The 22,864-nt window shown below is 39.0% G+C and overlaps 1 protein-coding gene across 2 annotated transcripts in view; it reads right to left on the bottom strand.

The window, feature by feature from the left end:
* The window catches only part of lig (lingerer), a 612,955-nt gene that overhangs the window by 114,597 nt on the left and 475,494 nt on the right, over positions 1-22,864 (bottom strand). For both annotated transcript variants that reach the window (XM_067146761.2, XM_067146762.2), the window contains exon 18: positions 20,484-20,657. In XM_067146761.2, coding sequence (XP_067002862.1) covers positions 20,484-20,657 — 174 coding nt within the window. The remainder of the gene's footprint in view (positions 1-20,483; positions 20,658-22,864) is intronic.

The following is a 22,864-nucleotide window of genomic DNA, read 5'->3' as shown; positions in this document are numbered from 1 at the left end:
CCATCACCTATTATAAAAAGCTTTCCTTTTATGTATCCCGTGTCCTGAATTCCTTGCTTTTCCTAAACGTAAACAAAGAATTCTCTGTTCTGTGATAGTATCATTGTCACTATCCACTTTCATTCATATTTTTCCTCCTGTTAAATTCTTTGCGTTCATTAAAACTTTATTTGCAATCTTGAGTCAATACTAACCTTAATTCATCAATATTATCTTCCTTGATATTCTGACCTGCCTCAATTTATAGTGATCTAATTCTCACCAAAGATAATAATGTGCATTTTGACCATTAACTGTTTCATAAGCTCATTCCCAACCTCGTTTAAAAACCTCTCTATAATCACACAGTCTAAGCTCCAATGTAGTTATTTTTTACTTTTATGACCTGTCAGGTTGTTTAGCCTTACTTCTCGTTACCCTCACTTAATTTCTTTGTCAATACTGTCCTCATGTGCCTTACCTTTTCTGGACAAGAAGTCCCTTAAACTTTTATCCCAGCCTCTATTTCTTTACCTCTGTCTTCTGCCCCTCTGGTGGACCCTTTTCTCCCCCCTTCTTTCAATTTACTTTACGTCACACAGACACAGATAGGTCTGATGGCAACGACGGGATAGGAAAGGAAGCAACCATGGCCTTAAGGTAGAGCCCCAGTATTTGCATGGTGTGGAAATGAGAAAGCACAGAAAACCATCTTCAGGGTTGCTGATGGTGGGGTTCAAACCCACTAACTCTTGAATGCAAGCTCACAGCTATGTGACCTCTGCTGGACCCTCATATGTCTCAATCTGACAGCTACACCATGCAGTGTACTCTCTACCAGGAGTCAATGACACAAGCACAATCTTCACTCATAAAAACCTTGCCCATTCCTTTCTCTTTTGTACAAGCATGTATTTCTGGCATTGTTGCATTTTGCTGCTGATCAATTGACTTAAGCTGAGCTGGAGTCCAAGATCGTGACAAATTACCATTACCTACTATAAGATGCTTTCCTCTTATGTATGTCGTGTCCTGAATTTCTTACTTTTCCTAAATGTAAACACGGGAATCTCTGTTCTGTGTTAGTATGATTGTCGGTATCCATTTTAATTAATATTTTTTCCCCTTTTAAATTCTTTGTATTCATTAAAACTTTATTTGCGATCTTGAGTCAATACTAATCTAACTTGAATTCATCTCTTCCCTTCACTCTTCCCACTTTTGCATGTCATCAATGTCTGCTTCACTGCAGTTTATGTTTTACGTTTTTTTAAATTACATCCACCACTTCATTCACTAAGTCATTGAAATTTTCATTTTCATACTCAGTTACATATAGGACTGGTCAGGAGCAATCCTGCTATCGCATGTGACAGCAGATATTACTACCCGCAACTGTCTGGTCGAGGGTGAGGAGGCCAATAACAAACCTGACAAACTAAGGGAGAACCAAAGGCTAAAGGTTGAAGGAGTTCTGCTGACAGAAAACTAGCCCAAATATTTTGTGACTTTTCTTTGAAGACCCTGCGTTAAAACTCCACGTCTCTGATTGATTTCCCGATCCATGCATTTCTAGAAAGGCAATACTGTGTTCAATGCCTTTCAATACAGTATACCTCTGTAAGTGAACCTTTTCTGCTCTTGTACAAATGAAAACAACGTACACAAACAGAGCTCTCTAGTGGTTCAACCCAGAAAAAGAACTAAATAAGAAATGTTGTTCCTTAAGACTAATCATGCCAGTGCAGATTCAGTTAATGTTTCGTGCAAATCCAGCTTGAAAAATATTCAGTATGAGTGATATGGGTATTTTATATTCATAGTGTGGTGTTTATTTTACTAATATTGTTTGCCTTTAGTCCAGGCTGAATTAACAAGTCAGAAAGTTTCATTATTAACCATTCTTGCACCAGTCCCAATCTAAAATGTCATTGAGAATTAATGACTATAGATTAACATAGATTCTTGTGTACTTAGTATGCATCATCACATTAATCTATTATCAAGAGCTCTGGCGGTAGTTCCACACACAGTAAAGCAAGAGGTTATCTTGTATTTTAAGCGCTGAGCAAGGAATATGGAGACTGCTGGTTCCTGACGTTCAGGTGGAAACTGAAGATTACATGAGTAAAATGTCTGGCCTTGTTGAAGAAATCAATAGCAGATTTAATGATTTGAGATTACTTAAACCTTCATTTTTATTCCTGGAAAATCCTTTTTCTGTTGATGTTGTGGGCGATGGTTGTCCTGTTTCATCACCAATAACAAAGGATACAGCAGCTGTAGAGTTGGAGCTACTAGAACTGCAAGAGGACTAAGGACTAAAAGGACTCAAACGAAGTGGCGTTTCTACCATAGAATTATGGAAGAATGTTCCAGAAGAAAAATACCCACTAACAAGAGTGTGCTAAGAGACTTATCTCAATCCATGGGACTACTTATGTGTGTGAATCACTGTACTCAACGCTTAAATTCCTTAAATCTAAATATCGATTGAACTAATGAACATTTAAGTGAACTTGTGCAAACTGCGCTTACCAATTATCAGCCAGATTTGAGAAAACTCACAGCAAAAACGAACACTCAAAAAAGCAATTCTCAAAAGTAAAATCACATTCTTTGATGTGTACCCGAACAATAACGATCTCAAAATCAAATCAAAATCTCTTTATTCGCAAATGAGGTGTCTACCTCGGTGGCAAATGGTACACTATAATACATTATTGTCAAGCACTAAATATTAAATTAACAAGAGAAGAAAATTTTCCTATAATACAATATTATACAATTTACGCTAACAATGTTTTCTATTAAACCCACAGCTCATCCTTAATAAATTTATATTGTTTACAAAATTCTACTTATAATATCTCCTGTACTACTTACAAATATAGTCAACTGATATACAGTATGTGGAATTACTTCAAATGATACTATACAACTGGTATACGATTAATATTTACATTGCATTTATTTATTTACTTTTTTTTTTTTTACCCGTTCTGGATCCTAAGTAGCACAACGACCTGCTGCGTCTTAACCAGAGCCCCTTTTGCCACCACTTTTCAGAGTTCCTGAAGGGCCTTCACAGCTACCGTAGCGGTCTCAGGGCCCTCAAAGTCCCCACTGTACTTCACCCCTGCAGGCAGTCCCCTACTTTGGCTGTCCAAACTCCTAAGACCAGGGGATGGAATTAATTTATTCACACACATTTTTTTAGTTTACAATAACCTGCACTGGTCGAATGCCCTCTAACACTTCATTTATTTTCTCTGTTGCTGTTTATTCTCTTCTTGAATATCTGTACAGATTTTGGAAAAGGATCAAACACTATCCCTGGTAAACTGTTCCACTCCTTCACACCCTTCCCAATGAATGAAAATTTACCCCAATCGCTTCTGCTAAAATTCCTTCTAATTTTATATTTGTGGTCAGTCCTGCCGATATAATTATTTTCCACCTCTCACGGATATCTCCCCATGCTGCTTCTCCTGTATAGGCTCTATATAATCCTATAAGTCTAGTTTTCTCCCTTCTCTTACTTAAAGTTTCCCACCCAAGTTCCTTTAACATTTCTGATACACTACTCTTTCTCCTGAAATCCCCTGTTACAAATCTTGCTGCTTTCCTCTGCACACTGTCTATTTCTTTTATTAGGTATTCTTGGTGAGGATCCCAAACACTGTTTGCATATTCCAATAAAGGACGAACCATACTCAAGTAACTTTTTTCTTTTAATTCTTTGTTGCATCCTTTAAGTAGCCTCATTATGACATGTAACGATCTGTATGCTTTCCCAACAATGTCATCAATATGACCCTTCCAGTGCAAATTACTTTCAAATCTCACACCTAAGTATTTGCACTTGCCATCTTTTGGGATAACTACCTCATCCAAAGTATATTCAAATTCAGTTTTAAAGCTCCTGTTTGTAAAAGTTGTAACAGTTGATTTGCCTCCATTAACCTTCATATTATTTTCTTCAACCCATTGTTGGATACTTTCAAGGTCCCTTTGTAATTCTGAACAATCCTCAATGTTGTTTATTTCCCTATAAACAATTATGTCATCTGCATACAATCTTATTTTTGATGTTATATCGTTCCCTAAATCATTTGCGTATATTAAGAAAAGTAACGGACCGATTATACTACCCTGTGCAATTCCCTTCCAAACTTTCTCTTCCTGAGATACATTATTTCCTACTTTGACTTTCTGAACCCTTGAATATAGAAATGCTTTTATCCAACGTGTAACCCTTACGTCCAATCCTATTCCCTCCAATTTCTTTAATAATATTCCATGTTCCACTCTATCAAAGGCTTTGGAAAGATCTATGGCTATGCAATCTAACTGACCTCCTGAATCCAACTGATCTGATATGTCCTGCTGAAATCCCACCAGTTGTGCCTCACAAGAAAATTTCTTTCTAAATCCATACTGGCTCCTCATGAACCAATTTTTATCATCACATATCCCTCTGATGTACTTCGATATTAAACTCTCCAGTATTTTACAAACTATACTGGTCAGGCTGATTGGTCTGTAGTTCTCTGGTTTCCTTTTATCAACCTTTCCTTTATAAATTGGTATTATTATAGATTCCTTCCATTCCTTTGGTATAACACTATTATTTATGACATAGTCAAAGAGAAATTTTAAATAAGGCACTATGTACCACCCCATTGTCTTTAATACCTCCCCAGTAATTTGATCACTTCCTGCTGCTTTTCCTTACTGAAGCAGTTGGATTTCTCTGAAAATATCTTCGTTTGTGAATGAGAAGCTTCTTGTTTCCCTCTGTCTCTCTCCCTCTCTATCTTCTGTTTCGGTTTCCAACTCTTGACAATCATCAGCTGAATCTCTAAATTCCCTACTAAATAGGTCTGCTTTCTCAGTATCTGTTAAATAGTGTTCACCCCCTTCTCCCACCATTGTAGGAATTTGGATTCCTTTTCCTTTTTGATTCCTGATATATGAATACAGCTTTTTCCATTTCCCTTTGTGGTCATTACCCTCTTGAAGTATGCCATTCACATAATTTTCTTTTGCTTCCTTTTTCACTCTATTCAGTTCCCTCATTAGCTGTTTTCTAGTTTCTCTACTCTCCCTACCCTCTTTGATTTTCCTGTTTACTATTCTACATTTTCTTTTTAATTTTCTTATTTCCCTTGTATAATAAACAGGGTCTGAGGTCATTTTACCCTTCTTAACAGGTACAAATCTCTTCTCTCCTTCCCAAATGATTCCTTTAAATTTAGCCCAAACTGTATTCACGTTACTCCCTTCACTTATCCAACAACTGAATTGTGATTTAAGGTAAGTCCCAAATTCATCAACTTTAGTTTTTCTGTACAATTTCTTGTCTTGTGTAACCCTCTTATTAAGCCATTTTGGTACGAGTCCTACATCCATTATTACAGCCTTATGGTCTCCTATTCCTTCCATTACCTTAGTTTTATCAACAATTTCACAGGGTTTAACCAAGAATACATCTAGTAAGTTATTGAGACGAGTCGGTTCTTGTACTACTTGTGTAAATCCTTCCTCCCAAATTAACTTATTTGCCAGTTTCTGTTCATGGGCTTCACTTGCAGCTCTATTCCATTCAACTTCAGGCAAATTTAGATCTCCCCCAATTATTACCATATCATTATTATTGTTTTTACGAGTATAATCTATTATTTTCTCAAAGATTTCCATGTCTCTTTCCTCTCTTCCAGGCCTGTATGTTCCTATAATTCCCACCTCCTTCATATTATCACAAACTAATTTTATCCCTAATATTTCATCCCTTTCATCGGTAAACCAAGCATGTGAACAGTAAGTTTCCTTCACCAGAATAAACACCCCCCCCCCTCCCTTTTTATCTCCTCGGTCTCTACGATAGACTGTGTACCCTTCTGGAAATACTTCTCTATTACCCACCCCTTCTTTCAACCACGATTCCACTCCTATCACCACATCAGTCTCATAAGATTCCATCAATGTACCGAATTTTAATTGTTTATTTACTATACTTTGACAGTTTACCAAGAGCAATCTCAGACCCCCTTCCTCCCTAAAACTTGACTGTTGCAATTGGGTAACTTGAAATTCCTTACTATCCTGAGTTTCTTTTTCTAGTTGACTGAGCCAGCTTGAAGTACAGCTGGCTCTTTCTACTAGTTTTCCTGGTCAGTATTATAACTCAAGGGAGTTGCCTGTTTTACAGTACATATCTTAGGATTAATAAAATCTAGAACAATATTTGCTATCTTTCGTTTACCTGAATTGTTTAGATAGAGGCCATGTTTTGTATAACAGTATCTCTCAAAACCGCTGCATTCAATAACCTGAGTATTCCGAAAATGTTTACAAATTTTAACAATGTCTGTATTGACCTAGTCCACTTCAATTTTCACACACGAGTCTCTACTCAAATCATGCCTGTGGGGCACGTTCACTACAAAGACGTTAGTGTGGGTCAGCTTCCCTAGTGTATGTTTAAGTTGTGATCTTACATTGTTGGCGTCGTCGTGAGCTACGTCGTTCGTCCCACCAATGATAAGCACTGCATCGCCACTCCCGAAGTTCCTAGTTGCTGCTTCTACGTTTTCCACAACACTGCTGATAGAAGCTCCTGGATATAATTCTCCGGTTGCTGCTATATTCTCGTCGTTAATCACTCCCACAATTCCCCTTCCTTGGCTGTCACCAAACACAGCTACCTTCGCTGATTTAGGCCTAACTGGGGGTCTTGAATCTGAATTCTAGGCCTAAATTTTAAACTTGGCACGGCAACGGCAGCGGATCGCAATGATTTGGTTGTGTAGTGTAGAAAATAAATGTTCCTTCATTTTATAAATCATTTCCTAAACATGCTCCGAATTTTGTCACTAAAATTTGCGGCTCCCAAATTTAAGGTTAGTGGACACCCCTGTTATATACTGTACCTTAATTTTATTAATTTGCCTTGCTTCAAATTTTCCTGATTATTAAGTTCATTGATTTTCTATAGGAAGTTAGCTGATCCCCTTCGAGTCTCAACTCATGTTAGGTGTCAAACGATTTTCGGTTCCTAAGCAGTCATTAATAATAATTAGAGGAACCCTTATATTTATTTAATCTGAATTCAATTTATTATTTTGTAATTAGGAGTGCCATTTATTCTCATTTAATTAGGAGTTTTTTCTATTCTAATTGATTGGCAATTTGATGTACGTTTTCTAAACGTAATATTTCATTGTTACAAAGGTAATGTGAAATCACGTTTTCTTAAACAGAATGGGATCCAGAGTGTTTCTGTTAACATTAACCATCTTTAAACTTGAACTCCATTAAATTCTTTTTATTATCAAATCCTTGGACTCCTCGCTTCACAAACTTTAGCGCTATTTTGTGAGTCATTGTTTTCTTTAGTCCCCCTCCTCTGGAAGTTTATCTATTGGGTTGTGTTGCAGGGTCCACAGATTCAACTACTGGCCCAGTTGTATTTTCTTCTTAACAAAGCACTGCACCAAAATTTAGAGAATTACCAATAGTGCTCAGACTCTTCAACAGATTATGAAGTTCTAGAGCATCATCTTTCCTGGCCTTTCTCTAGTTACCTGGGGTTGCCATGAATGCAGAATAAGCCTAGTTCTACAGCCGGAGGCCCTTCCTGATGCCAACACTATGTGGAGGAATGTATTCGCTACAGTCACTATATTGATACAGTGCAGCCAGGTCGGTTCAATTTCTGACTGACTGTGTCTGGAGTTGCGCTCGATCTGCCATATTGGTCCCTAGCACTGTATTGTAAACACGTTTTATTGGTTTTAGTTTGCAGGTTGGCAAAAATGCCGAGTTGTTGGAGAATTCGGCTGTACCAACAGGCTGGAGAAGGAACTCTTCATGAAGGTATTTCCCAGGGACCCAATTCAAAGGAAGCAAAGGGAAGTTAAAAGAGAAGGGTGTGAAATAAGTCCATGTACTTGATGTATTTTAAAGGTAATCTAAGCACCCACAATACAGTTTGCTGAAGTGATTGGCATGTTGTTTCCCCCCTCAGCACACTTGAGCCGCATGTGTGGGAATAAGTATGAGAGAATGGAAAAATGTAATGCCGTTACCACAATTTTCTTTCACCGAGAGCCTCCGAAAAGAAGGAAGCCTCCCATCACTCTGAACCCTGCAGTCTAAAAAAATAAGAAATATGCAGGAATACAGGAGAATACACCAAGCTCTAATCTACCAGACATTGCAGTGACAGGTACAGCAGAGAATGCTCTAATTTTTAACTCAACAATTGAAGGGGGAACAAACCTGGCTAGGTTCGGGCCAGGGGCGGAGCGCTGGATGGATGACTGAGGAGCGTGGTCTCTGCTACGGAGAGCCTGAGTTGCGGGAGGATAATGTCTGGCTGTATGCCTCACCACAGATGGTGAGAACGACGCCCAGGACCCTAGAAAGGGCAAAAACCCTATGACTGATTGAAATATGGATGCTTATAAAGAACCAATTTCAAAATCTTCAACATCAAGGGAAGCCATGGAAGTTCCAGTAGAGCAGATCAGGGCGCAAGCCCAAGTTGAAAAAATGGAGACAGAAGTCCCAATTGGACAGGCTGTCGCTGACTCAAAACAAGAAATGGCAACAGAAGCTCCAGTAGAGCAGACTGCTACCACAAGCAAACCAGAAACATCCGTAGAGACAGAATTGAATAATTTCTGCATCGAAAATCAACACATTTCATATTGACAGACCACCTCGCAACAGTGCATATTACAAGCAAAGGAAGAGAACGAGGAAGGAAGCCAAAATAGCGGACGGAGAAGAAGCCAAGGAACAGGGAACAGTGAGAGGCTATCCCTCCAACAACGCCCAAAAGGCCAAGGTCGGAGGATAGTGCACCATCAAGTTAGGCTACAAAACCACCCGCGAAGAAACAGAAAGAGGAGACGGTCATGTCCTTTTCGGAAAGACTAACTTCAATCAAGGTAGCAATAATACCTAAAACCTTCCCATACGGGAAACTGAAAGAGGAGGACGTGAAGGAACTTTCATCTGCTCTGATAGCGCAAATGAAACCACTGTCGGACGGATGCCTTCCAGGCTTCCTCGAGTCTCCAAGACTGGAAAGTGGAGCAGTGGTACTGATCTGTGCAAATCCAGAAACTAAAATCTGGCTGAAACAGACAGTGGCCAATTGCAACCGTTGGAAAGGGGAGAATTTGGAGGTGGCAGAAGCCAAGAAGGTGCTGAATACTATAAAGGTCATCACCAAGTTTCCTCCTCCATTTGACAAGATGAAGGTTGATGATGTGCTTGTCAGGTACATCAGCATGACACCAAACTTCTGACGAAAGAGTGGAGAGTGCGCAATGCAACAACTACTGATGACACAGGAAAGACAATTGTTTTGGACCTTAATGAAAGAGATTTTGAAGAACTCAAGAAGCAAGGCCTTAAGACCAAACTTGGACTAGGGCAAATCAAATTTCAAATAATTAAGGGGAAAACAACACCTGGCATTGGCATGGATGGTACTGAAAGTTTTACAGGCCAACCTACAACATAAAAAATCAGCTGTGGGCAATTTCGTCAGGAAGTTCAAGTCCGAGGCTATCGGTGTGACTCTTATACAAGAGCCATGGGTAGTTAAGGGCAGAGTAGCAGGACTTGTGAGCAGAAAACTAAAATGCCTTCTGTTGCAGGAACATTGTTCAAAGGACTTAGTGGCAGCCAAGATAAAACCTGGAAATTGGGAAGGACCCAGAGAAATAACCATAGGCTCTGCATACCTCCCATATGGCTCAACTATCCTGCACCCATCAGAAGAAGTTGAGAACCTAATTTGCAACGCATAGAGGAAAGGCAAAGACCTAGTCCTTGGAGCAGATGCAAATTCACACCACACAGCATGGGGCAGCACGAACTGCAATGCAAGAAGCGAGTCTTTACTAGAGTTTATTATTGGAACCGAGTTGACAATACTAAATCTAGGAAACAAGCCTATATTTATTAATAAAAATCGTAGGGAGCTAACAGACATTACACTAAGCACTACGCATATTGCAAACTTTATTAAAGACTGGAAAGCACTGGAGGAACCATCATTGGCAGACCACCAGCACATCCAATTTGCAATAAATGTGAGACTATGTGGGACTGAGATGTACAGAGACCCAAAAAGAAGTAACTGGGATAGATATATAGAAGTTCTAGGGAAGGCTGTACAAAAAATTCCAACTAACGTGAGAGGACAGAAAGAATTGGATAAGGCAGAGAAACTATTAGAAGAGGCAATTATAGACCCATTCCATGACAACCGTCCTTTCAAAGAAAAGAAAAACACCAAAAAAGTAAGGTGGTGGAACAACAAACTAGCCAAAATGAAAAAAGAGGTTAGGATGTTGTATAGAATATCATCTAGAAATGGTATGTGGGACGTTTATCATAGGAAACTCACCGAGTATAACCTAGAGATACGGAAAGCAAAAAGAAAATCTTGGAGACTGTTCTGTGAGAAAGTGGAATCGCACACCGAAACAGCAAGGCTCCAGAAGGTTCTTAAAACAACCCATATAAATCAAGTGGGGACTCTGGAGAAACGAGATGGGTTGTTTACTCAGGCGGGGAAGGACACGCTGGAAATTCTAATGGCGTGTCACTCTCCTGAAGCTGAGGAGATAACAGAAGAAGAAACGGTTGGAACAGAGACCGGAGCTCGAAGAGCAGACTGGAACTGTGCCAACAGAATAATTAAAAACAACCATGTAAAATAGGCAACCGACATGTTTCACCCTATAAAGGCTCCTGGGCCAGGCGAGATATTTCCGATACTCCTACAGCAAGGACGGAAGATACTTGTCAATGCCCTGACGGACCTCTTCAGAGCTGGTCTAGTTTTAGGGTACGTGCCGAAATCATGGTCTCAAGCTAAAGCATTATTCATACCCAAGCCTGGATGGGCAAACTATGCCCAAGCCAAAGCATCAGACCATTATGTTTAACCTCCTTCATGCTGAAAGCAATGGAGAAAATTCTGGATAAATATATCAGAAGAACAGTGCAACGGAACTCAACTTTAGATGAAAATCATTTTGCATATAGACCTTGCAGATCCACTGAAGTAGCATTCCACCAGTTCGTTTGTAAACCAGAGGAAAGCCTAGAATATAAAGAAATTGCACTGGCGGCATTTCTAGATATAGAAGGAACCCTCAGCAATACAACCTATGACTATAATCAAAGCATTGGAAAAGAGCAAGGCGAGTAAAACCGTTGTCAAATGGATTACATCCATGTTAGACGGGAGGAAGATAAAAGCAACCCTGTTTAAAGAAACGCTGACGGTTAGGGCCACCCGAGGCTGTGCTCAGGGAGGAGTTCTTTTGCCTCTGCTGTGGAACCTCGTGGTGAACAGTCATAGCTATGCTCAACGAACAAGGTTGCTATACACAAGGATACACAGTTGACCTAGTGATTGTGGTACGAGGTAAGGTGATTAGTGTCATCCAGGACCTCGTGCAAAGATCACTTAACCTTGTGGAGAACTGATGTTGGGAAGAACAACTATCAGTCAACCCGAACAAGATAACTCTGGTCCCTTTTACAAGAAGGAGAAAATTAGAGGGAAAGAGATCACTGAAACTCTTTGGGTAAGATATATATGGAAGAACAGGCACCTGGAATTCACATATAGAAAGGAACATAACCCAGGCCAAGAACTTGTGTATGCATGTAAAAGAGCCGTTGGGAAGACGTGGCCTAAGACCATCAACGGTAATGTGGATATACAAAATGATCATTAGACTGTTGATAGTCTATGAGAACTATGCCGAAAGAAGTCTTGAATACTTTACTAGAACTTCCATCACTATGCAGTTTCATAAAAGAACAGGCTAGAATGAGTTCATATAATAGGCAAATAATCAGAGTGCAGGAATGCACAAAGACACAATCTGGGACACTTTAAAATTAACAGAGTAATAACAGAGGAAGTTCTACACATGTTTCTGATTATATGATACCAAAGTACAACTTTGAAAAACCGTTTGAGACCCAGATAATAAAAAAAGGAGACTGGGATACGAACAAATGGAATACTGAAAAAGAAGATATAGTGTGGTGGATTGATGGCTCAAAGACTGTGGATGGCACAGGAGGGAGGATCAATGCGGGAAGACCTGAGAGATCAATCCAGATGAGCCTGGGCAGACACACTACAGTCTTTCAAGCTGAAATGATAACTATCACAACATGTCTTGAAGAAAATCTGAAAATGAACTATAGGGATAAGAACATTTTCATTTTTACGGACAGCCAAGTGGCCATTAAGGCACTAGAGGCAGTCCGGATAATATCCAGAATTGTCTGGTATTGTCATCGCTTCTCCTGAAGCTCTCAAAGTACAACAATGTCAAAATAATATGGGTACCCGGTCATGCAGGTATAGAAGGAAATGAAAAGACAGATAAACTGGTCAGGAAAGGGGCAGAAACACATTTTGTAGGCCCAGAACCTGTATGCGGGATTTCCTATGGACAAGCCCGACACTACATAGGGAAATGGGCACAAAAGAAACAAATGGAAAACTGGAAAAATACTCCAGGATGCAGGCTTGCAAAGTAACTGATAAAAGGATCAAACAAGAAGCATACTATACCGTTCTGCAATGCAATTTTATTTTACGTAAATAAATATCACATGAGAGCACATTCACTTCCTTATATAAATTACTTTATTTACACTGTACGTCACAACACACAATTACACGCAGTAGCAAATGACTCTGTATACAACACTCAATAGCGGAGTACCCTGAAGTTGATTCTGACAAGTACAGATATCAACAACACTGACGCGCGCACTATAACATACCCTCTCTTGAATTTACCGCCTCACTCACGTGAGTTCAATACTCAGACTCCACCTCGGAGCCCAACAGTCGCTCCCAGTCCATCACTTGCCTGAGACCTAAGAACTAAGAACTGACTTACAGCTCGATATTTATACTACTCGATCAACCATCTAGAATGATCGACTTTTGGAAGAGTTCTTACCACACTCTAATGAAACACACTTGAAACATCGATCGACCAGCTAGTCGAACGGGTACTCGAATTTTCCATCAGTATTTACAAACACCTATGGAAATATCTACAACATTCGTAATGTCTCTACATGTATCTGGATAATAAAACCTTACAGTAAGTTTCCAGAACCCTTCAAATATACCAAATTATAGTACAATAAGTCTAACATACGAACATCATGGAATTTTCTACCGCTTTCGACTCCATAGATTTTGAGGTTATACACAATGCGTATTTGAGGTTATAAAATTTTATACTACATATTTACAGAGAAACCATATACTAATAAAAGATAATTCAGCATTAAATAAACTATAATTAAAATATATTAAAACATATTAATTGAAGGTTTTACACCAGTTACGATGTCGAACCTATGACAATTATCTCCTCTAAAACCTTCAATATCTACCGTGTATATTCCTTATTCTAGGTCTTAAAAATTATATCTACGTGTCCTTATGTCTATTTCTACATCTCTCTTAGTCCTCACTATTTAAATTACACCTAGACTACCTCAATCACACTGGCTTCTCGTTGGCGTTGTTGAAGTCCACATATCGCAGGTAGATAGTTCAATCGATGGCCACCCCCTTCCCATGGGGGATCCGCTGGGTCTGGCTGACGGTGTCCCTGTTCTCCGTAGCAATGATCCGCAGGCCCTTGCGTGGCAGTCGACACTCCCACCGACTTTCCCCTTGGTCGTGCCTTTGTGTTCTGCCAGGACGTACACGTCTTCGTAGTCGACCGATGTGATGCACGGGAGAGGCTCGCCCGTCGTGGTCTTGGTCCTGTTGAGTCTTCTCCTTTTCCAGGGTGCTGAATTAAACGTTCCTACCGGCTTATGATTTTGTGCCGGGACTAGTGTCCTGGTTACGTGGCACCCTCGTTTGTCAGCTGCTGTCGCCACAATGATCCCGTCGTCCCATGGAGTTGCCATCACTGCTTGCAGGCTTCACCCGTGTCTCCACAGCTGTCGTACTTTCACACAGCGCACTCGCTGTTTCCGCTGGGCCTTGAACTAAGGACTCCACCATCACTGCAATGATCCTGTCGTTCCGTGGAGTTGCCGTCTTCATGACGCCGGAGCTGCCACACTGCTTGCAGGCTTGACCCGTGTCTCCAGAGCTGTCGTACTTTCACACCGCGCACTCGCTGTTTCCGCTGGGCCTTGAACTACGGGCTCCACCGAGGCTCGTATTTCGTTGTCCAACGACTTGATTTGGTCCTTAATTCCTTGAAACTGGGCCTCAATTTTACCCTTGAGTTTTTCGGATTGGACCTCGATTTTACCCTTGAGTTTTTCGGACTGGGCCTGCATCAACGCAGTTAGTTGTGCGAACATACTGCATACCCGGTCGTTGGTTTCTTCCTCCGAGGTGACTTTGAAGTCGAAACTGTCTGGGTCCTCTCCGTTGTCTATCAAAACCTGGCGCAGCATCTCTTGTAAGTTCGCTTTTCTTCCAGCTGTCGGTAAACCTCAGGATGTCAGCACTTTCCGTAACATCACCAAGCTCATTTGGTTGATCTTCATTGCTGAAGTCTTGAAGTGTCCCGTTATGTCCTGTCACGGTCACCAAATTATCGTTCCGAGATGCAATTTTATTTTACGTAAATAAATATCACACGAGAACACATTCACTTCCTTATATAAACTACTTTATTTATACTGTACGTCACAACACACAATTACACACAGTAGCAAATTACGCTGTATACAACACTCAATAGCGGAGTACCCTGAAGTCGATTCTGACAAGTACAGATATCAACAACACTGACGCGCGCACTGTCTCTTGAATTCACCGCCTCACTCACTTGAGTCCAATACTCAGATTCCACCTCGGAGCCCAACAGTCGCTCCCAGTCCATCACTCGCCTGAGTCCTAAGAACTAAGAACTTAGAACTGACTTCACTGACTGACAGCTCGATATTTATACTACTCGATCAACCATCTAGAATGACTGACTTTTGGAAGAGTTCTTACAACACTCTAATGAAACACACTTGAAACATCGATCGACCAGCTAGTTGAATGGGTACTCGAACTTTCTTTCAGTATTTACAAACACCTATGGAAATATCTACAACATTCGTAATGTTCTACATGTATCTGGATAATAAAACCTTACAGTAAGTTTCCAGAACCCTTCTATATACCAAATTATAGTAAAATAAGTCTAACATACGAACATTATGGAATTTTCTACCGCTTTCGACTCTATAGATTTTGAGGTTATACACAACACGTATTTGAGGTTATACAATTTTATACTACATATTTACAGAGAAACCATATACTAGTCATGTTTAATACTTAAAAGATAATTCAGTATGAAATAAACTATAATTAAAATATATTAAACATACTAATTAAAGGTTTTACACCAGTTACGATGTCGTACCTATGACAACTAACGAAATGTTGAAATTCAGCAGAGAAAATATAAAATGGGTAGTAGGACTGTTGACAGGACACTGCCATCTGAAAAAACACCTACATAGAATTGGAGTATTAAGAGACAACATATGTAGGAAAGCAGAGGAATCGGCTGAACACATACTTTTTGAATGTGAGGGCGCTGGGTAGAATCACACTCTCCACTCTAGGACTACCAGGTTAAGAGAGAGAGAAAATCCAAGACGACCCAATAAGAACAACCTGCAGCTTTGTGAAGGGAGCAGGCATATCTAGGTAAATATTTAAAGGCCCCATGAAGAAAAGAAGAATTTTTTGCTAGTTACTTTACGTCGCACCGACACAGATAGGTCTTATGGCGACGATGGGACAGGAAAGGCCTAGGAGTTGGAAGGAAGCGGCCGTGGCCTTAATTAAGGTACAGCCCCAGCATTCACCTGGTGTGAAAATGGGAAACCACAGAAAACCATCTTCAGGGCTGCCGACAGTGGGATTCAAACCCACTATCTCCCAGATGCAAGCTCACAGCCGCGTGCCCCTGACCGTCCGGTGAAGAAGAAGAAGAAAAGTAGAATCAGTTGGTAAGCTCATGCAATCTGCCTAAACATGATGCAATCAACCTAATGGAGAACTTGGATGTTGTGTCTGTTAGTGTCACTATATTCCTGTTTTGTCAAGTAATAAATATGTAATATAAATCATAAGATTCAGTATGTTTCTTTTTAATCAATTCATACCTTCTTTGCTTTTTTTCCCTGACCTTGCCGTGATACAATTATCTGTTTGAGTGGTTGGGAGGAACATGGTGGTTGCACGGACTTGGCCTCACTGTATTAATACAGTGACTGTAGTATTCACTACTGAGAGTTTCTGTGGAGGTTAGTAGTGTGATATGCTGTGTGTAAATGAAGATATGCATTAAGACGATCATGAACACTCATCCTCCGAGCTAGAGGCATTAATCAAATAATATGGTTAAAATTCCCAGCTCAGCCAAGAATTGAACCCGGTGCCCCTGAACTGAAGGCCATTACAATGACCATTCAGCCAAGGAGTCATCAGGCAGTAGGTATTTATGATAATGTTTATGACTGCTTCAACAACTACTGGTGGGTATTTTTCCCAAAGAGTGAGGCATAGAGCTTTTGCTCTATAGTGAAGACTAGGGTTATTCCAGTAAAATACGTAATTTTCTATCTACATCCTCATGATGGGCTGCTTAAATTTTAGTGTTTTGATTCATGCCTTCATGACCTGGAATACTAGACATGGTAGTCACTTGGGTTTATGCCATGTGAAATGGGACTATTTAAAAATAAAATTTTCATTTACGGATATTTACGAGATTGCTTACAAAATGTTAAATCATGTATTCAATGGTCAGTCTGTTACAGCAAGGCATGTTAAAAATTGTGCAAATATGTAGTAATATATTCAATGTTGTGTTTGGCATGGCACAAAATTACACTGAAAATTATTTGCAGAATATTCATATGGATGCTCTTGTGAATAGAGGAATTTCGAAGCATTCTGTACTATGAGCTATTTCTACACAATCCGATGAACAATTTTCAGATGAGTACTGAAGTCGGTCAACAAAACAAGAACTAAAGGACAGAAAGGATTCTGTGCCACATGTCTGTAGTCACCAATAGAGAGATGAACAAAAAATACTGAGATGTTCCACCATACCGACTGGAATTTGCACCACCCGGCTGTGTGTGTTGTAATACCCACAGAATTCTATGCATGGAAAATCATTTGGTAATTATAATGATGTCAAAAGGAACTTCTATAATGTGTTGAAGTCAATTCTATGTAATTAGAAATTAAAAATGGTTGATAGTTTTTTAAAAAAATATAGGGAAAATTTATCAAAGCCCAACCAATAAATTGTTTGTATTTCTTAATAAGAAATAAAGACAACGCTATATTACTATTTAATTTTCAAATCTAGGCAACTAATCTATATGTAATACACTGATGAGTAACTGAATTAGAGAGAGCTGCCATTTTGACAAAACGGCACCAGAGTCGACCCAGTCTACTGTAATAGTATGGTGTGGCACATAACTGTGCCGTTGTCAGCCTCCGTACTTGCCGTGTAATAGTCATACACACGTTGGGTAAAACATAGAGCTTAGTGCATTGGGACCAGATTTTCGGTGCTTTGCTTCATCCAAAGTTGTGCAGGCGCTGACATGGACCACTGTTTTAAGAGTATTGTATTGTAAGTTCGGCAGATTCAAACAAAACCACCACTGCCAGAGTTAACTACTGTTGTGTTGAAAGATAGGGATCATCATCGTGTAGCTTGGATATTAAGAACGGTTACATGGGATTAAGTGCACCAGATCGCTCATGAATTCAGAGCTAGATAATGAAGTGTGAGCAGCTTTACCACCAAGAACCATCTCCTTGCAAAACAGTGCAGAAGCCATTGTTTTATAAGAGTACATCTGCTCACCAAGCGTCCAAGGCCAAAAGAATACCACTATCGGACTCGTGAAGCATGGAAATAGGTTGGCTGGACACATGAAACGAGATACAAGTTGGTACACGCCGATGGCAGGGTACAAGACAATGGATCCCTCTTGCCAGTAGGGTACAGTTCAGGCTGGTGTTGATGGTATTCTCATATGACGACTGTTCACCGGGTATGATATGGGACCTCTGCTATATCTGCCAAAGTCCTTCACCAATGAATAATAATACAAGGACCTGCTGACAGATCTTGTCCACCTGTTTGTTTACCTCCACCAACCTGCTGGAGACTTGTGCTTATAGCAAGACAATGTGCCAGCCCTTCATTCCTAAACTGTGGTTGACTAGTTCGCTGAACATTCAACGAACATTGAGATGCTTGACTCACACAAAGGATCATCCAATCTCAATCCTGTTGAGCATATCTGGAGTGCTATTGACAGGGATATGCAAACTCTGGACCCAGCTCCAACCAATCTCTGAGCATTATGGGAGACCGCGCAGTGGTCACCAAACAACATTTCTGGTGTCTTACGGAATCCAAGACTCCCTGAAATGCCAACTGTCATCAAGATGAAATGGACTACTACACGCTGGCAAAGTCCTTCACCCTGCCAGAGACTTGTACTTACCTAATTCAATCAGTGTATGTATGTGTAATTCAATGTAGTAATCTGTCATAAATGGATCAAAAATCACACATTCTGGACTTTATAGATAGCACAAACTTAGCCAAGAATGTCCATGTAAATAAAGCTCACCTGGCTTCTGTCTAGTTGATTGGGTGCATATTTGCAGTTGCTTCTGATGAAACTTTCAACAAAATTGTGCTTTTGCAGCCATTCTCCTACTTTCTTGATTTTCAACGCTAGTCTCAGCCCTCTGGATTTAATAGTTTTTTTTTTCTTACACTTGTATACAAATAACTACTAATGGATCAAGTCATTTTCTCAACTCAGCAAATCTCATGAAATGCAAATGAAATATATTTATACACTTTTGTAACATTTAGACCCAAAAGAAAGAACACAAGTGTTTAGACGCTCAATTCAACAAATTCATGGTAATACGTGCATAAGCAGAAGAGCACAAGCAGCATAGAGTGGGTAGTGATTTCTAACTTACTTTATAAGGAAGTTCTACAAATTTTTCAACAACAATACACTATCTCTATGTTTCACATCTAGATATACTGAACTGACTTGAGATGAGACAGTTACCTAAACTCACCTGAATATATTCACAACAGAGTTCAAGAATTCAAGACAAGAGTTGTGATTTGTACCAGGTACTCTAAATTGACCCTGAGAAACAAATTAATTTGAAGAAAAAAAAAAAAATAATAAAAAAAAAATCCCATACCAGTCAAGCACATATACCCAGAAAATGCTTTCTGATCTCTAAATTACCTTCTACTTTCTCAAACCCATTTATTCTCTTTTGAAGGCAAAAATTGAAATCATTTATCAGTACTGAAGAAGCTCAGGAGCTGACCCTCATTACATCAAGAGCTTAAATCCTTCTTGCTTGCCCCGAGACTTTTGAAATCTGATAGGAAAAAACCCAGCTAATAATCCTTTGCATTCTCACTATCCACACATCAATAATGCTTAACTTACCAATCTCATCCTATTTGTGTTATGCAAATATTACTATCTTCCTCAATACACAAATATTAATGGCGGCTAACAAAGGTTACTTCATTTGTTATAACTTCGCAAGGAGGTCCTGGTTTGGCAAACAGAAGTGTAACTTCTTGTAATAACACTGTGACCAGATTTCAGAACGAATATCTACAGCAACATCCAAATCACCCTGATCAATAACACACAATATGCTCGTTTAGAGAATTTACTCCTGCAAATCTTGAGCATTATAGAAGGACCAGATAAACACAATGTGGTTTCAAGGCCTGAAAATATCTTACATTCTGCAAAGGAATTTATATTCTTTCAGATAAGTTCCTACATAAAAATGCATGAAAAGCACAGAGCTGTATCATTATTTTATTGATGTTCAATGACGATTCAATATCTGAAGGCAATTTCTTAATACGATGTGAGTGTTGTCGACTAAGGTGTTACAATCCTACAGTGCTGTTTATGTAATTCAATTGAGAAGGTATGTAAAGCCACTTCCTAAATTCCAGTGAATCGTTCTTGGATTGAGATAAAATGTACAATATTTGAGAAAACCCAAGGATAACACACACGCTACATGCTTGAAAGGGAAAAGTTTCCATGGATTTATGGTTCCACAACATGCACTAAATCTCACTTATTGCGTATACCTTGTGTAACGATACACGAAGTATACACATAATGACAATCCTGCATATATATACAGTTCTTACAGTATTCTGTCATAAATAAAAATAAAAGAAATTAATAGCTTGAACAAAGTTCATAAACCTCATCATTACCTTCTTTAGATGGTAGCTTGATCTCCTTTAGACTTATTTTCGATACAAAGTCTCAGGAAAAGTAATTTTATGAGAAGTTTTAATAGAGAAGACAATATGGGTAAATTTTAAACTCACCTGGTGCAATGGCTGATGCATCAACGTAGTCGAATGATGCTGCTGATGAGGAGCCATGGTAGGAATAAACAAATGCGGAGCATAAGCTCCACTGGGAGCTATAGCCGTGCTTTGACTTCCAGGCAAATTGAAAGGTGGAGGAGTACCAGAATGAAATCCTTGCTTCTCATATGACTGAAAATAAAAATAAAAAATTAATATAATTTCTCTTTAAAAAACGGTCACAACTACCATAGCTTTTAAAGTAAGATTAGCAAATTTGTAGGTTACAGGAAAAAAAAAAATTAACATACAGATGCCATTCCACTCAATTTTTAATATTACTGATATAGTGATTAATTACCTAGGATCCCCATGTTTTAAGTTTGTTGAATCAAATTTATAATACAAATGCAGTAGGTAGTGTGTGCTTTTTCAAAGATTATTAGCTTCAGCGTGTATCCTGCAACTAGATTTTATTTCATAAAAAGCCTCATTAGTTCGTTCCTCATTAACAAGCTTTCCCGCTGAACAAGTCGTAAATTTGAAGTCCCTATTCTCATCGTATCATATTTATATAAAAATACCTTGCTTATCGCGTTACAAATTTTTTCTATTACCGCTTAGTATGATCACATTTTATCCAGCCCTGAAAATTTTATTTGTCATCCCTTGTGAAAGAAACGCGATTTCTCAGCGTCACCTAGGTGACGTGTTTTTAGGCCTCTCCCACTATATTTTTGGTCCAGCTATATCGCTGTAGAAATTTGTGTCTTTTAGAATTTAATTCCGTCTTGTATTCTGCTACTGTGCGGTTCCATGTTGCTAAATTTTAATTGTATCATCTCCGCCCTAGGAGCTATATTTTATCTTTAATGTCTTATGTATTTTATTAACTCGCCACGAGTAATATTCTTGGGTCCCGGGTCAGGCCTCCTTTGGAGCGAGTCTATCTTGGGGCTCGTTTTCTTTCCAACCCATCAGATCACTTGACCGAGCTAGGAGTGACTTCTGCTTGGTGTGAGCTTGCCTGGCAGTGATGAGTAAATCATTCGCCATGATGCGAGTCAGATGTGTTTTGTGGGCACAAAAGTGTCTGGCTTCGGCCTACGTTAAGAAGCCGGGATAAAATTCAGTTGGACGAGGGTTTTCTACCCTCAGAACTAATGCTTTTCTTCAATTTGGTGGAGGATGTCCTCATCTTAATTAATACTTTCTGGATTTCCTGACCTGTGTAACAGAGTTTCTGACGCCAAGGCGTTGGCAACTACCCGGGAACATCATGTAAGTCATTGTAATTCCAGTTTTATTCTCCCTCCTGAAACTGGTCACAAATAACTTCTGGATTTTATTTTCCTTTCTGAACTGTTTGCATCTTTTGGATCTCAAGGAAGTAATTGCAGCCTGCGTTCTATCTTTGGTTCCATTAAATTTTTTTTAAAAATCTGTAACTAAAATGTAAAATGGTTCATTATGATTGATACTGTTAATACCTTCTAATTTAAATTAATTTTACCCTTCTGAAAAGTGTATTTGAGATCCGACCCCTTGGGGAAATCTCTGTGGTCCGTATTTGCATGGTTGTGATAATAGGAAAAAGGAAGGGGTGAAATCTCTGAATTAAATGTAACGTCGAGGTACTTTCTTAAACTGGGAGATACGTTTCTTCAATTCTACCAAAAAAGTTGACTGCCTGTTTTATGAATCATGACCATGGTCCTGTTAAATCTTATATTTCTAAAGACAGTTCTCTGGGTCATTTATTTAATTCATTGGTTTTAACTAATTTTTGCATTTTAATTTACAGGATGTCATTTCCCCATTATTGTATTGGTTTACTTATGTCACTAGTGCAGTCCTCATTAGGTCTTTAATAATTCATTGGTTTTAATTAATTTTGGCATTTAGAGGACGCCTTTTTCCCATTATTGTATTTGGTTACTTATGTCAATAATGCTGTCCTCAATAAGTTTTTAATTGATCAATTAACTGATTTTAATTAATCCTTGCATTCTGATTTGGTGAACGTCTTACCAATTTAGGTATTTTGGTACACTTGTGTCACTAACATTGCCCTTATTTAATTTCTAATTAATTAATTAATTAATTAATTAATTGATTTTAAATTGTTTCTTGTATTCTATTTTGAGGACATTCTTCCTGTTTATGTACTGTAATTTGTTCCTTTCTCTAATTAAATAATACTCCGTTTATTACAAAGAAAAATCTCCTGTCTTTCTTTCAAGGTATTTCAAACTATTTCTTACCATACCAAACATTGTTAATTACCCTCCGGTTTTTTTGGGCGGAGACCAGCTCTTCAACATGTGATGAGGATCCTGTTGTTTAAATTTTAATTTTTTTGATTTTGGGTATTTTGATATCTCTTGCCTATGTTTGAC

Source organism: Anabrus simplex, chromosome 5 (assembly GCF_040414725.1).
Source record: "Anabrus simplex isolate iqAnaSimp1 chromosome 5, ASM4041472v1, whole genome shotgun sequence".
Lineage (NCBI taxonomy): Eukaryota > Metazoa > Arthropoda > Insecta > Orthoptera > Tettigoniidae > Anabrus > Anabrus simplex.
This window is presented reverse-complemented; position numbering and strand designations above follow the sequence as displayed.